The sequence below is a fragment of the Charadrius vociferus genome, unplaced genomic scaffold, assembly GCF_000708025.1.
Source record: "Charadrius vociferus isolate BGI_N301 unplaced genomic scaffold, ASM70802v2 scaffold213, whole genome shotgun sequence".
Taxonomy (NCBI): domain Eukaryota; kingdom Metazoa; phylum Chordata; class Aves; order Charadriiformes; family Charadriidae; genus Charadrius; species Charadrius vociferus.
In genome coordinates this window covers 5,909,356-5,925,774 of record NW_009647828.1, presented here as the reverse complement: position 1 = coordinate 5,925,774, position 16,419 = coordinate 5,909,356, and the positions used below count along the sequence as shown (strand labels likewise).

General features: G+C 38.3%; 1 protein-coding gene across 3 annotated transcripts in view; it reads right to left on the bottom strand.

Moving 5' to 3' along the window:
• MAEA (macrophage erythroblast attacher) overlaps positions 1-16,419 on the bottom strand; it is a 45,476-nt gene that overhangs the window by 22,315 nt on the left and 6,742 nt on the right. Inside the window, exons 2-3 of one of the 3 annotated variants that reach the window (XM_009882528.1) lie at positions 12,716-12,898; positions 8,873-9,076 (exon numbers count right to left, since the gene is read on the bottom strand). In XM_009882528.1, the coding sequence (XP_009880830.1) occupies positions 8,873-9,076; positions 12,716-12,823 (312 nt within the window). In that variant the 5' untranslated portion in view covers positions 12,824-12,898. Of the gene's footprint in view, positions 1-8,872; positions 9,077-12,715; positions 12,899-16,419 lie in introns of those variants that run through there. The other 2 variants (XM_009882530.1, XM_009882531.1) reach the window with 2 other exon arrangements.

Genomic DNA, 16,419 nt, shown 5'->3' with positions numbered 1-16,419 from the left:
GGTTACAAGAAAGGTCCTTCACAGTGAATGCAAATTATTTATAAACTGCATTGAGATCGAAGGGAAACACAAATTATTAAGAAAATGAGGGTTGGACTAGATGATCTCCAGAGGTCCCTTCCAACCCTAACAATTCTGTGAATTCTGTGAAAATAATGGCATAGGTAGTGACAATACAGCAACATCAGTTACTGAAGATCAGTTAAAATGAGGCACAAACTAACATTAAGAGGCCTCCTTACTCTCTGCTCATAAAATAACCTTGTCTGAAGTTCATTAAGCTACTATTAAGTGTTATAATGCTACACACATTAACAGGATTACAGAGAAAATAAACAGAGTAATTGATGGAATGTCCTAGTCAAAAGCCAGCTGCAGAGCTAGTTGTTAGAAAAAAGCAGAGAGACAGCCAAACCACAGATTCATCAACAGAAGAGCCAGAAAAGTTTTCATCTACAAAGTAAACACAGTATCCCATGGTGTACAGTCAAGCTTTCACAAGAGAGCATCGTCCATGACCTCTGTATAGCACAGACCTTTTAAATATACCTGGTTATTTTTGAAAGACCCCAGTAACTTACATTGACCGATTACGTGTCAGAAGATTATTGTCTTTATATAACATTAGGAGATGCTGGTATTTCTTTTGGTAGCTGGTTCTAGTAATTAAATCATGTTCCAACCTTGTGTCTGATTTCAAACTTTAATTTTTCTGGCTTCTGATTCTGTGTACTGTTTCTTCCCCAAGCTTTTCTGCACCAGATTATGAAGTTCCTTGGTATATGATTTTTGCTGTCATACCTAGTAAAAGCACCCACCCCCTTACATTTTCCAGTCATCTCCCTCCAATTTTTCTAACAGCTTTCCTAAGGTATGGTCACCGAAACTGTGCATATTCTGGTACTGACTGCTCCAGCGGAGCCAAATAAAGAGAAATGTTTCATCCGCCTCATGCACGTAAGCCACTTCAGTAGAGCCTCACAGGTGCAGCTAGCACTTGGGCGAGTTATTAGCAAGCTCTTGTCCCAGTGCATTCCTCTACTCCTGCCTCAGGACATTTTGTAGCTCAGCAAGTGGCTGCACCTTATCCAGCAATACATTATATCATGCTAAGCACAGTAATAAATGACTACACCGCAGTAATGCAACAAAGCCTCTAGAGATTATGATGCATCAGTGGGCAGTGGGGAAAAAAAGTCTCTAGTCTTAGCTCTACCTTGGCCAAGTTCTGTTGTGGCCTCTCCTAGTAGACGAAAGACAACTAGTTCTTTGCCAGTTGAGCATGAGCCCTGGGGCATTTATCCAAGCAGGATTGGCCTGTATTAGCAGCTACACGCATTCGCAAAAAGTGAACTCCTGTCATCTAGTATTGTAATAAGCAAAAGTGTTAAATGTAAAGTAACATTTACACTTTGAAGGAATGCCTGGCAGGAAGAATGTACAATAAGAAGAATCTCAGAGGCATAACTAAAACCAAACCTCTTCTCTATCTAGGCAATCTACAGGTGATAACTTGTTTCAGCTCAAGAAGCTTGAATCACTAGCCTTCCAGAATAAGTATTTTGTAATAAATTAGCTCTGGTTTATGATACACTATAGGTAACCCATTTTGTCTAAAGGACTGAAGAAATAGACATTCAACATCACAGCACACTTCACGTTGTTGGCTTTTGAAGTGTCAAACGATTTGTAATGAGAAAGTTTGTTACACTGCATGGATCTTGACTATTTCACATTTACATAATTCTAATTCCCAAAGATGCTAGAGACAAACTGCAGATATAAGGCTGTTCAGGAATTACAGCACTTTGAAATTCAGATGAACACACCCAGACATTCATTATACCAATCTAGTGAAAGTTGCCATGCCTACACTATGAACAGCCAAAACACATTTAAAGGAGCTTCTAGTTGCTTGTCTATAGCCTAGTACTGTAAGGTAACCCAAAGCAGCACAAGTTAACATCCTGGCGCCTTTAAATAATTCATGCCAGTTTAGAAGCTCCTTCACATGTAGCTTTCTCAAACATCTCTAGTGTGGGAACAGCAAGTCATAGGAGAGGGACACAAATAGCTCCAGACAAAAGACACCTTTTGCCATTCAGCCCACATTTAGAAAGTCAGCTCGTTTATGTTCTGCATGACAATGAAGCAAAGAATACATTCAAGCATTATGCTGAATATTATTTACCTGTTTAAAACTGAAGTGATGAATATAAACTTGTTTTGATGAATTAATTTAATACATATTTGTGTGTTTGCCTACAAGCCATTCTTGGACTACATGTCTTAACAAGGAAGATTTCTAAGGGTACACTGGTTAAGAGAAGTACTTATTCAGCTTTTAAGATCATATGGCTTCCTTCACTCAAACTGAAATTTTTCTAAATATTCATATGAACTTCTTACTGAAGCAATCACATATTACTGACATCCATCCTGCTCAAGTGCAAAAAGTTTACTGATCAAATGGTCTTGAACTGTGCTTATTTGTTGTGATTGTTTTAGATTTAAGTCTAGATTTAAGTTTCACTCAGATTTTTTTTTTTTAAGTTTCCTTGATTTGTAAGTTTCACTCTAGACTTATGTTTCCACTCCTACTTCACCTAACCATATAAGTTATATCTGAATAGCCATTTCAGGCTTTTGGGGAGAAAACTGGTACAACACAGCTGTATGAAACAAAGCACATGCTTATTTCTTCCATGCTTATGTACTAGTATGTACACAAAGCAGAGTGCAGCTCTAGCAGTGTTAAAAGACTCAGTGGAGTCAGATCAGCCTCCAGAAACACAGAACCGACACCTTACCTGCACGTGCCTCCTGATGTGCAGATCTGCCTGCAGTTGTGGACGTTCACCGACCACAGAATGCCTTTGTCCTGCACATCCCTCAGAGCAAGAGTATCAGCTACACAGGCATAAGAAACTTTCAGTCCAGCGGGACAGGCAAAGACAATCAGCTTCTTAAATATGGAATACAGAACTTTCCTTAAAAATCTCCTGTCAACAGCTACGAGGTGAGCTTCGGAAAGACCTAAGCAAACCTAAGCCTATCACATTTTTATTAGATTAGTACTCTTAGTGAACATTTTTCATTCACTTTTTGAGTTAAGACTTAATGCTGTTCCTGTGTGTGATGCTCAGATGTGCAGGTAATTTTCCAACTCCCATTTTTGAGAGAGTTATCATGGATGAACAGTTATTCAGGGTTGACACACCAGAAGGCTGTGCTGCCATACAGCGAGACCTGGACAGGCTGGTGTTGAACCCAATGAAGTTCAGCAAGGGCAAGTGTAGGGTCCTGTACCTAGGGAGGAATAACCCCATGCACCGGTACAGGTTAGGCACTGACCTGCTGGGAAGCAGCTCTGCAGAGAGGGACCTGGGAATCCTGGTGGACAAGCTGACAATGAGCCAGCAATGTGCCCTTGTGGTGAAGGAAGCTGACAATGAGCCAGCAATGTGCCCCTGTGGTGAAGGAGGCCAATGGTATCCTGGGGTGCATTAAAAAGCGTGGCCTGCAGGTCTAAAGGGCGGGTGTCAAGAGGATGGGCCAGACTCTTTTCAGTAGTGCCCAGCAACAGGACAGAGGGCAACGGGCACAAGCTGGAACACAGGAAATTCCATCTCAACATGAGGAAAAACTTCTTTACTTTGAGGGTGACAGAGCACTGGAACAGGCTGCCCAGAGGTCGTGGAGTCTCCTCTGGAGATACTCAAAACTTGCCTGGATGTGTTCCTGTCCAACCTGCTGTAGGTGAACCTGCTTTGGCAGGGGGGTTGGACTAGATCTCCGAAGGTCCCTTCCAACCTCTACCGTTCTGTCATTCTGTGAAAGGATGACTTCAAAAATGGTAGCTTCAGTAAGATTTCACCTCATAACAGAGAAATCATTCAACAGTCTTCTACTGAGGTCTCGGCTGAAGGATCCATTTCACTGTGTTGAGGAACACTTTTATAAAGGACGGAGAGAACCTTTAACTTTGGGGTAGAAAAAAGAAACAATGATGTAGAATAGTACTAAGAAGAGATCAGGTACTTGGTTAAAAGCCACGTAGCTTGACTTGAATTCCCGTTTCTCTTATTCCAAAGGACATCAAATAAGATTTCATGACTTTCTATAACAAAATTAAGATGATGGAACACACTTGAATTTGTTGCAGGTATCTTTCCAAATACTCAGTTAGGCTAATCCATTCAAAATGGTTTCCAAATTATTAAAACTGAAGCTGCATTTACGCAGTAGAAAAGAGGAAGAACTGGACCAAACTGGAGAGAGGGGAGAACAGAGGATAATAAGCTTTTTCAGTGACTACTATTCCTTTCATTTATACCAATCAAAATTTCTTTTTTAAAAAATATATAATTTCTTCTAATACGGGTCAATGTTTAGAACGGTCATATGTCTAGACAAAACTTTTGAAGTCAATGGAACACTCGATTTTTTTTCCTCAACAGTTCTCAAAAGCAAAAAGCACACTGTGGGATTAATGCAAATGGCTCTTTAAGTATCTTTGAAGGATGATGCACCTATTTAATTACTGATCTAAGAACATTAATTTGCAAAACTTTGATTGGCATGCATAATCCACAATGCAACGTCAAGTTAACCAGTTTTAAGCTATTTAAAAGAGTGATTTCAACTCAAGCGTTCTCTTGTACCTGCAACTTACAGAACCACTCTAAGTGGCCCCTCCTGGGGGTCTAGTAGTTCTTCTGTCCCTCTGCAGTTTATAGATTTCTAAAACATTTGCTCCTTGCCCTAACACACAGATATTTGCTTTAAATCTGTGCTATTCTTCACAGAAAATACATTGCCCCTTGTACAACTTTTGTATACTATGGACATTAAGGCAAGGATATATATTCTTTTACTAAAATAAACTAAGCAAAGACAGAGGATTTATAGCATATGACGAGAGACTGGCAGCTTCAGAATCTGCATTTGTTTTAAATCATATAGGCAAAAATCACTATGGTTATTACATAATATAGCAAAGAACATAAGGATACTTACATGCTTTTTTTTCTTCCTAGCCTATTAAAAAAGGGGCTAGAAAATGCATGAAATTTAGGAAACAACCACCTCTCAGAACAGAAACAAAGCACTACATACCTAACTTAATTATGAAACTTATAACAGCAACCAACCTCCTATTGGAACACCACATTCCCAAAACTAGATTTGCCAATCAATTAATGGCACAGAAATGAGATAGCACTTAACGTAGCAGAAGATGGTATAGCAAAGTTTAAGTTAACAGACAATCCTGCCAGCTAGCTGAATACAGGAATCTGCAGATGAAAATATGCGTTTTTATATTGGTGTTGCACTCCAAGGTCATAATAGAGTCAAAATAAGATCATTGAGTGTAACAAGCTGATACTGATGAGCTTCATTTGTATGCAATAACAAAAATTTAACATCTAGTTTATGTCTTCAACCAAAACTGTTTTTCACATCATTAGGGAGCCAGAAGTCATCAAGAAAAAAGTCCACAACAGAATCCCCTCCATGTCATATTTACTTTGGCACAAACATGACATTTCTGTCCTTGACTGTCAGCTCTTATTTTAATATTACTCACATTTTGGTGTTCTTTCCTTTAAAGTCATATCACACATTACATGCTTGCATTTTACTTCTTATATTGCTGTATAACATTATACTTTATATATGCCGCATGCCAGAAATAATTCCTACCTTGAGCTAGTTCATAACTCTAATATTTAAACTTCCCTATATTTTTTCACATCCAGCTTTTCTTTTCATAGCTGTTTGCTTCCTAGTTTATACCCACGGTTTTTAAGCGCTTATCTTCCATGACAAGAATTCAAAAATATCATTCCTATGAAGGTAGTTAATTTAGAAAGCAGACAAGAATTCGTCGCAGCCCATCAATAACTATTAGAATTGGACAGTATGGTGCATAGTTGATCTTTGAGCAAACTGTCTGCTGTGTATAATTGGCAAACATATGAATGATTTAATGGTTTACTTTTGGTCACTGAAACAGAATGCTTTCTAAACTGTTTCCACCCATGAAGTACCTTAGTAACTCTGCAGGTCTCAGCATTCAGAAGCCATGCAAGGAACTTAAAACATGCAGGCTGAGACATGCTCCCAAGACTGGTCTAACAGCTACTGAAAGATGCTTAACCTAGGATCCACGAGCTACAGCTGAAAGGGAAAGAAATGTTTCCTTCAGTCTTTTCAAATAGTGGCAAAGGGCACTTTTAGCCATTTGGCCTGCAATCATAGAAACAGAATCACAGAACAGTTGAGATTGGGACCTCTGGAGGTTGCATAGTCCCCTTGCTCAAAGTGCGGTCATCTACAATAGGTTACTTAGGACCCTTCCCAGTTCAATCGGGGTTTGCATATGCCCAAGTACAACCCGGTCTGTCTGCTGAGGAGCCCAGAACTAAATACAGCACTCCAGATGGGTGTAACCAGAGTTGACTAGAGTGGCTGGATCACTACCCTTCCTCTTCTGGTGATGCTCATCCCAGTGCAACCCGGAGTGCTATTCAGTCATCTTTACCACAAGAGCACATTGCTGGGTCATGCTCAACTTGTCCACCAGGCTCACCTTTTTTTCAGGTTCCTACCTAGGGTATAGTGCCTACCCAGTGGTAACAATATTGTCTTGATATATAAAAACAAAATAACTAATCAGGTAACAGACATGACCAGGTTCACTATCCAGCAACGTGCTTCTGAACCCTGCAGTGGAGACACTTATCAAAATTACTGTTGAGACTACAGTAAAAGATTACTTTGGATGAGAGAAAACCATGATATTTTGTAATCTCTACAGCAAAGTTACGTTACTAATCATTAGAGAACATTTCAATGCTCATATCCTTCAGCAAGAAAGCAACAAAAACATCCCAGAGAAGCTCTTATTAAACCAGAAAAAACACAAATTCTGTATTACGATCAAGTCTCAGTATCTTACCATTGTAAAAGCTGTTCACCATGAGTATCACCATACAGTAAGAAAAACCCAGTGTACATGTTGAGAGACTGAGGGAAGTCTGTCCTCATTTAGTCAAAATGCAAACTTTAATGTTGAGTAAAATGCATAATTTTAGTAAACTATAAGAAATACAGCCTCAGTGCATTCAACATGTGCAACTAAGTTCTGTGCTATTCAAGTTACTTTGATGTTATGCAAATAAAAATACTTAAGACCGGAAGGCAGAAGTTAAATAAGCTTATTTAAAACTTTTTTCTTTTTTAAACACAAAAGTTCCCATTCGGCAAACAGAATGAAAAGCTTTAAGGCTTCGCAAGTGCAACACTTTGTACCACACAGTCTTGCAGTGTACCATGATGGACTTCCACGCTCATGCCTAAACCAAAGCTGAGCATTACTTAATCAGGCATAATAGAACTTGCTAAGAAAGTGAAAATATTGCCATAGTGCTTTTTCAGCAGACCAAGTAGGTATGGTAACAAGATGATTCAGCAGGAGAGCAGCTCCTGCTCAAAACAGAGGGGAACATCTACCAGAAGTGGAAGAGCTGCTGACCATTCAGCTGCAATTATTTCAGAATAATTGTCTTGGGGTTTTTTTTGCTTCACATTCATGGGCTATCTTTAGTGAGGCACAGCAGCCTCTTCAGTGAATTTCTTCAGGACTATTTCCTATTCATAGATTGTAACCCACTTCCCCTCTCCCCTTCCATTCAACCTCTACTTGCTGTTTGCTTTTTTGGTATTTACTGAAATCACTGCTGCTTGAACAGGATCAGACTGGTAAAGCAGCCAAGGAGTAAGAGAGACACATGACAGATAATCTCATTGCACAAGACAAAGAACAGGTACATAGGCTGTAATTTGACACCAGTAACAAAAATCTCTTCCCCTTAACTAGCTCAGAGATGTGTTCAACTATGTCACCTAAGGAGGGCTGAGTACGTAAGTCACATAATACAACTAAACTCTCAGCATCTTTTATCTTTATAGGAGAAAGATTTTAACCAGAACTCTTGTGGAAACGGGAATACCAAAAGAACTTAAGATTCAAGAGTCACTGAGGATCAAATAGCAAATGCTACCCAAAATTAGCAAAACATGACTTCTCTAACTAAACAGCAAGTTCTTCATAAGTTTTAATGTCCTCGTGGCTGTCAGAGGACCACAGTGTGGATTCATTGCTCTGCATAAAGAATCTACACCAAGGTGCACAAACTCCAAACACTTCATAAGCAATTATGAGATGGAAGCAAAACCAACTAGGTAACCAGTGAAAAGGAAAGTGACAAACACAGAATCATAAATGGTGAAATAAGCAAACCAGCAAAAAGTTGCTATGGACCATGCAAGATATACTGGCTACTAAAAACCCCAAATTGTATCAAGATTTATTTTCCAAAGTATTAGTCAGCTTTCCTCTTGATGCATTAAATAATAGGATGATACAATAAAACAGTTGTTCCTGCAGTCAGCATATGCTTTTCTGCTCAGTCTGGTCACCTACAGATACCATCCAAGTGTGGCTAGACAGATGGGAAGCTCCACCAACTGCTTAATCAGCAGCCTAAAGGCCTCAAACAAGAAATTCTGTATGACATCTGAGAATTATTCTAAGTTTTAATAGGCCAAGGTGTTTATCTAAAAGCATTTAATTTGTGACCAAAAGCTATGCCTTCAATTTTGACTTCTTTAATACATTAAAATACAATTTGTGTCAAGTAATGAGAACAAACTCAGGCCTAAAAAGATTAACAGATAAACATTAGTAATAAAGGCATGCTAATACATAAAAATAGCTGATACAGGGCTAAAGCAGCTTGTTCTTATTTGCCAACTTCCTCTTTACTACCATTTTGTTAGTGAATTAGTACACGCTGCTACCAACCTCAATACCACTTTGTCTTGCTAGTTTTACAGCTGTATTGTAGTAGCCACAGCGTAAGAGATGTTCCACCATCATACGATCCATACGTTTCTTCTTCCACATGTTTGCAGCAGCTGGCTGGTCACTACTATGTTCTTTCAGATGTTCAATCCTACGTTTGCAGAGTTTTGCACTTTCATCTTCAGCCTGGATTGATTCAACTGCCTAAAAAGTAAAAATTAACAAGAACAAATAAGAGCTATATATTTTCAATTTGCTTTTAAAGCAAAATACCGTTAAGATTTGTTTTTAAGCATTCTTTACCTATTATACAGTTACTCGCAATAGCTTTTTTTTTTAATTAAGAAAGATGTTTCCTGTGACAGTGTACAAGTTTCAGTGTGGCTGGTCCAATTCCGAGATATTCAAGTTTTGACTTATTTGACATTATGAGTATATGCATTTTTCTGCCTAATGTGCAGTTAGTCTGAAAACAGCAACATACCAACTACAGCTGTAATAGTGTGCAAAGAGCTTTGTGAAGGTTTGCAGTCATCTCGTCCAAACAGTTGAAAACCATGAATTTCCACCTCCAACCTATGCATGGCTTCTTCCTCAAGCAGCTGTCCTACTCAATTAGTTCTACTGAGGAGTGATGCAGAGTAAACCCACATTACTTCTAATACACTGGAGCCATTTTAATCAGTCATGCAATAATGAAAATTAGATAAACATTCAGCCTCTTGGCACCTTTAATCCAAAGATTTTAGAGTAGTTTTTCAAAAATTATCAGCTTTGTTAAACTGGTATTATTTTACTTATCTCTGCTACTCTGGAAACACAGCTGTTAGGAGCCTTACTTAGGAAAAAAATTTGTCCAGAGGAAGCAGAATTACTTTTTTTTCCTAAACCAACATATTAGCATGCCCAGTGCAATACACACACCCCAAAATATCTCCACAACATTTCTTTTTTTTTTTTTTAATTAAAAACAAACACTCAGGTCACACTTAGTTTCCTTCTACCTTAAAGTTATACGGCTGATTAGTTGTGCTGCAAATTTTAACAGGTAATTTTATTGCAGACATAACATAATTCAAAACTAGCTGACTCAGTATACAGCACATGACAATTGTGGGTCACGCCAGGCTACAGAACACAAGAAAGCTGGCAGTACTGTTATATGCTTGCTAAGGTAAAAGCAAACCAGAAGACAATGGAGGCTTAGTGCCTCTCCCGTCTGCGATATATCACTAATGATGCAATTTCAGGTTGCCTTGCCGTACTTGTGGCAACTTTAAACTCACTGGCTTGTGTTTGAATAACTGCACAGCTATGGCAACAGGAAAGTCCATGCAGGTTTGCCAACCAAGCACAAACCAAATAACCTGGCTGGCTTTTGGCAGCACACTTTCCACTCCATGCTGGCACAGCTGCCTTCCCAGTACTCAAGCTATTCAGGCTACAGTATCATCCCTGGATAACAGCTCCAGCTCTGGAAGCACAGGTTGGTTCTAATTGCTTTTACCATGCATGCTGGTTTACAGACTTTGGAAGGATCCATATTTGATAAACAAAGTGAAACAAATGAAAACTTGTGCAAGGAAAACCTATCAAGCATTTGCCCCAATTAAGCCTGACTCTGATCTAGTCCTTGATACCAAATTCAAGTATCTAAAACACTATACATTTTTTTTACTAAAATTTATGTAAACATCTATAGCCCGAGTTATTTTTATTTCTCGTCTGAGTTACTTCTATTACTGATTTTAGTTTTATTTTGTAACATACGGTTTGTAGATCAGTATTTTGTTTAAGTTATAAACTGAGTCTTTTCCCATTCAGCAAGCAAACACTAACTAAAGTCAAAACTCACTTTCACTTATTAGACATCAGCAGTATTATCAGCTGCAAAGGCAACCTCAAGAATTACTCTGAATACAACTAGAAGAATTCAAGGCAGGCGGGCACAAAGGTTCAGTCCCTTCTCATTCCAAAAGGTTCTCCTTATATGGTTTCATATCTGGACTTACACAGCTCTTGCTGTTTTTTTGATCTTTCTAGTGCATTCAGAAAGACTACAGATCCTTTTCAAAACCCTCTGAAGCAAGTCTATCTGGACTTGCCCTGCTGGACATTAATAGAACTTGAGGGAAAAAGCATATTAAACAGGATACGAAAGGGAAAACATAAAGGCCTAGGTTTCCCCAGGATCATTTTCAGAACCCAAGAAACCTGCTGTGTTCAAAAGCTCTTTTTTAAGAGTGTGATTAAGGTGTTAAATAAAGGAACCATCTAATTCTATTATGGCCACTCAGCAGTTCATCAGATCCTTGTCTAAACACAGGAAGAAACAGAAGATCCCTCATGGATCCAAAGGCCCTAAAGAAAACAATCATTTTGCTCGGGGCAGAGAATACAGAGAAGACAGTTGGAGTTGAGAGTTTGGAGCAGAAACAAGACTTTCGTATTTCAGAAGACTTTTACTGTTAAACAGGGTTTTTTTTTGCCTTTTGTTCTTTCTGAACAGCTATAAGATTCCCCACAGTCTTTCAGGCAGTCAAAAACAAATGAGCAATTACACTAAAATGGAGCCTTGCACCCAAAACATTCAGCAATGCCTTCAGACACACCCCCACACTCAGCAAAGGTTTAACAAGTAAATAACTTACTCCTCCACATCATTACTACACACCTACAAGCAAAATCTAACACCTCTTTCAGAAATAGCAGCAATTTCTTTCTGTAAGAGAGAAGTGAAGAAAACATATCCTTCAAGACCTCTGTCTCACAAACCAAAGATGAAAATAGCAATTAGATTTATGAAGTCTTTTGCAGAACAGCTTTTCAACACCTAGCTAACCTGTTCAAGCAGAAAACCCCAAATCATCATACATGACAGTGTTATTTTCATGTTACGAACCTCCAAGGTATTTTGACGCTTCACTTAATATAGTCTCAAGATTTATATCTGTTGGTTATTTCATTTAAGTTTTAATGAAATGACTCTGCTACCATTTGTTTCATCTATTTATTTTTGGAGAAGCGCTGCTCTAAAGCCAGGCAACAGAGCTATTTTCATTTTTCTGCAAGATTTGTTTCAAGTAAATGTTCCGATGAGTCTCAGGATGAGTAATATTCCCATCCAAAATAAGGATGGCTTATACTATATGTTTTTAACTCATTCTTCTTAGAAAGACGTGGTAAAAGCGTGAAAGTTTGGCTGCACTTCATGCCAGTGTTCAAGCTTAACAGCTAGAAGAAGGTTGTCCCACTAAACTATGTTTAAAATGCTTTTAGTAATATTCCCTAGGAACCTTCCAACTTGCAAGTTTAGTGTCTATAAAAAACGTTCAAGTAATGATCCAGGACAACTCACACCTCCTTCTGCAAAGAAGCCTCAACACTGCATACAACTACACCCACTGACCCCTCACATACCCCCAGAGTTTAAACATTTTTCAGACTCATCTTCTGCTTGTTGTTGCTCCTCAAGGGATCAATTAATGACACCGCACAAACCTTTCCCTTAGACAAGAAGGAATTGATAAAAACAAATTCATTTTACTCCTATTTCTTTTCTGTGGGTAGAGAAATTCCTTTTCAGCACCATAAATACATACTAATTTTACCTCTCAACAGAAGTTTGTTAAACTTAGTCATGGAACACCAAGTCATGTTGCATAAGCACAGTGAAGCAAGGTACAGTAAGTTTTGGTGCTCTGCTGTGTATTCTGTGACCTCTGTTTACAGCGCCAGTAATATCTGTTTCTTGAAAAGAAAATCCAAACAAACAGCATGGCACAAAATGATGTCTGTTAACTTTTTAAAGACAAAGCAATAACAAGGTAGAACACCACTTACCTTTCGTTTCAGAACACTGAGTTTTTCAACTACTCCATCCAGGAGACTAACAACTGAATCCACAGCAGGACAACTGCTCAGCGTCTTCTCCAGCTCTGCCACAACCATTGTAACGTGGCTAGTCTCTCGATCAATGTTTTTCTGTGCGGCTCGAAACCGTTTGTTCAGTGTTTCGTATGGCACCTAAATGAGAAATATCAAGTCATTAGAATTTCTGTATTAAAAAAAGTCAGGTCTTCCAGAGTTTAAAGAGACTGATGATTTTATCTGATGCAGTCAGAACACCACCTAGGTTCCAGGACACTAGAGGACACTGAACTCGAGTTCTCATATCTAAGCCCTTATTTAAGCCAGCTCATCAAGGGGCTAACACTTCAGATTATGAAAAACCAGGGACAGGAAATAAAAGCTGGTTGATTCTTTTCTGATACCAGTTTCACCTATCCTGCTTTGACTGCAGCAAGCACTGATGGAAACAATTCAGGAAGAACCGAAAGCGAAGACAAATGTGTATCTAAAAAAGGAAAGCTACAAGTTAACTGCAACTAAGAGATCACCCTTCAGAACATGGCTTTTTAAGCTTACATTTCTTTGCTCCAGAAGTTCATAAAAGAGAAAGTGACCTTTGAAAACGCATGTATAATGCGTATCGGCTACTGAAAATTTTATACATAGCACACCAATGGTTATTCGGGAAATCTAATAGGTCTCCTACCTATTTCTGCCCATGAAGGACTACTTTTTAATATTAATTCCAGTAGGACTATAATGCACGCTAAGAGGAACTCCAAGCAAATTTTCTTTTAGTGAAAAAAGCCTACACTGTATGGCTAAGTCTGTTAAACTCCTCTAAGGCTCCGTTCCTTGACTTAGAGACCAACCAGTCTTACAGGTCTCCTGTCCTACTTGTCCCATGCCTTTATGGGACAGCCATATCAAAACTGCTACTGATGACCACTAAGGACACACTTATAGTAGACTACAGCCTGGTCAAACTTTAGGGTACTGAATGATTTGGGGAAAGCTTACAGTAAATGTTAAGCTGCTCCCATCATGTTGCTTCCACTACAGGAAGAGCATAAGCAATTTAGACGGGAAGTTCTATTACTCCATGGAAACAGGAATTTTAGAACTAAAAACATTCCAGTGTTATGCACTTAATTCATCCTCTTCTTTTATCTTGAAAAAGTCCATGAGAAGTTCCTTCAGGTAGTTATGATAATCTTGATTGCTTCTCCATTAATCAAAGGCATAATTTAGCTAGCAATCAGATTACACATATTAAAGGTAAAACAGGAAATGCAAATCAGTGTTCTGTTTGGTACATATCACGTATGTGTTTGATTACATATCTTTCAAGTATATCACTTCCAATCAATTATATCAAGATTGCCTCCATTTTTTTCCTTTTAGTCATTTGCATGCAAGAAAGTATCCCTAGGGTCCACTCTCCTTTTGGGCTCTATTAGGAGACAGGTTACTACATAACCATTGCAATTCCCCATGAGAGATGCACTGATAAACAGCTTAAGTTCAGAATAAGGAGGATGAGCCAAAGTACTTGCTTTCCAAGACTTCATATGACCTACAATAGGTTGTTCTTATTTTGCAGTAGAAGTATAACACAAAGATACTCCTGATAAAATATGAAAGGGCTCCTCTTCCTCTCAGAAAGACTGAAATGATCTATTTAATGTTTTTTTGGCATCTCAAACTAAGACCTAAACAAATGACAGAACAAGCCTTTACCACAGGAATTATCAAGTTAAAACAATTATTTTCCTTATACATCCTCCCCTAAAATCCCAGCACCCCGCCCCAAAAAACTCAAACCACACACATCACAGTTAATAGACTCCAATACCTTCTTAATTGTCTATATAACCATCTTTTATTCCATCTTTAGCTCTTATTTCCCTTCTCTGTTTCCACAAAAAAGATAAAAGGTTTTAAAGCCCCATAGATAGAATGGGTGGTTGAGTGGAGGGGGAGGGCGGCATTACTTTGACATCTCATGCTTTTGAACATGGAAGCTTGGTTCCAAGTCCAAGACTTGATGCCAGACAGCATTAAGACAACTTCTTCCCTTTCCCACCCCTTGCATTTTTTCCTACTGTTCACTGAAAAACATGTTTCTTTCAGTTACTTGCATCTACTAAATTTAATTTCTGCAAGCACTTTTCTAATCAGCTTTCCACACCACACTGAAAAGCTACATGAGTCAAGACTTTCAGAAGCTACTATTGATTTGAGGTATCTGTTTGACCACAAAAAAGTGTTTTTGTTACATTTTGATCAGTCAGCTGAACTGGACACACAGATCTAGTCAGTTTGAAAAAAACCTTAGCTTTAATCTCCCTTTTCCCTAGTTTCTTATCTGCACACAAAAGCAATAATACTTCCCGTTTCCCATGCTCTGCCTCTTTAGCGTGCAAATTTCTGGCACAGTCTGTGTTCATATGACATTTAGAACAATTGGACTTTCATTTTCAGCTGGTATCGTTATATATCATTTATGCTGTGTCTAGGTGCAATAGGTTTTTGAATCTTGTTTTATCCATTTCTTTTTCCTCCTCCCAAAAAAGATCTGAATATCCTGCGTGGAAGAGGCTAGGAGTTGAACAGTTTTACTATATACTCTGAAAGTAAATACAAATTAATATATTGCTAAACAATTTTATTGTGCAATAAAATGAGAAATTACTTTAAGAGTACAATAAAATCGTTTACACAGCTGGAAAACTTTGACCAGAGTTTTTCATGATTTGCATGGGCACTTGTTTCTTATTATACAGGCAGCAGTTTTTAGAGAATTTCTAAATTGTATCCACGTGCAGCTTTTACACTTACTTTACAGGACTAGATTCTATGAATGCCAAAATTAAGAAATCGCAACCACTACCCTCCTTACTGAGACAGCATCTTATATAGACTCTGCATCTTGATCCAATGGTTCTTTCGTTGCTCATACAGCTCCTATGCTCTAAACAGACCCTCTTCCCCAGTACTGGTTTGCTTTGCAAAAGAACTATTCAAAAGGTACAGGTACCATACCAATAAGTTTATTTTTTTCCTTCAATAGTGACAGTAAAATGAAAACGTAAAAAACAATGTTCTGGAAAACGTCATTCTAAATATTCTTAATTTTGGTTTGCTTTTATTTTCAGGTACCACGGTGATAAAACTGGACACCACACGTTTTGGATCAAGAGACAGCTGCAAATTTACATATCATTAGCTGCCCCAAGCCTATTAGAGACTTCCAATTTTTACTGCCAGTACCATTCTGTGACCAGCTTGGATTACACAGTTATTCTTTAAGGACAAGAGTGGCCTATAGAACTCAGCCTAAGGAAGCATTACGTTAAGAAAAAAAGGATAACCAGCTACTAAACACTGAATAAATAAAGCAGCAAGAACTGACCAGAGGGTGTTGTGTAAAAGCACAATATCCAACTTGTTCTACTCATTAGAGCTTGAAAAACCACACCTCATTTGGTGCATACCATTAGCATACAAGAAGATACAAAGGAGAGATGTAAAATATTAGTGACCATTTAAATCCAGTGTTACTAAATAGATCCTGCTTCTTTTGTCCATCAGCTTCCCCAGCTGCAGACACATTATTCAACTTAAGCACGTACTAACAAGGTCAAACTTAAACGTAATGAAAAGGAATTTGACTTAAGTTAAAACACCCTACA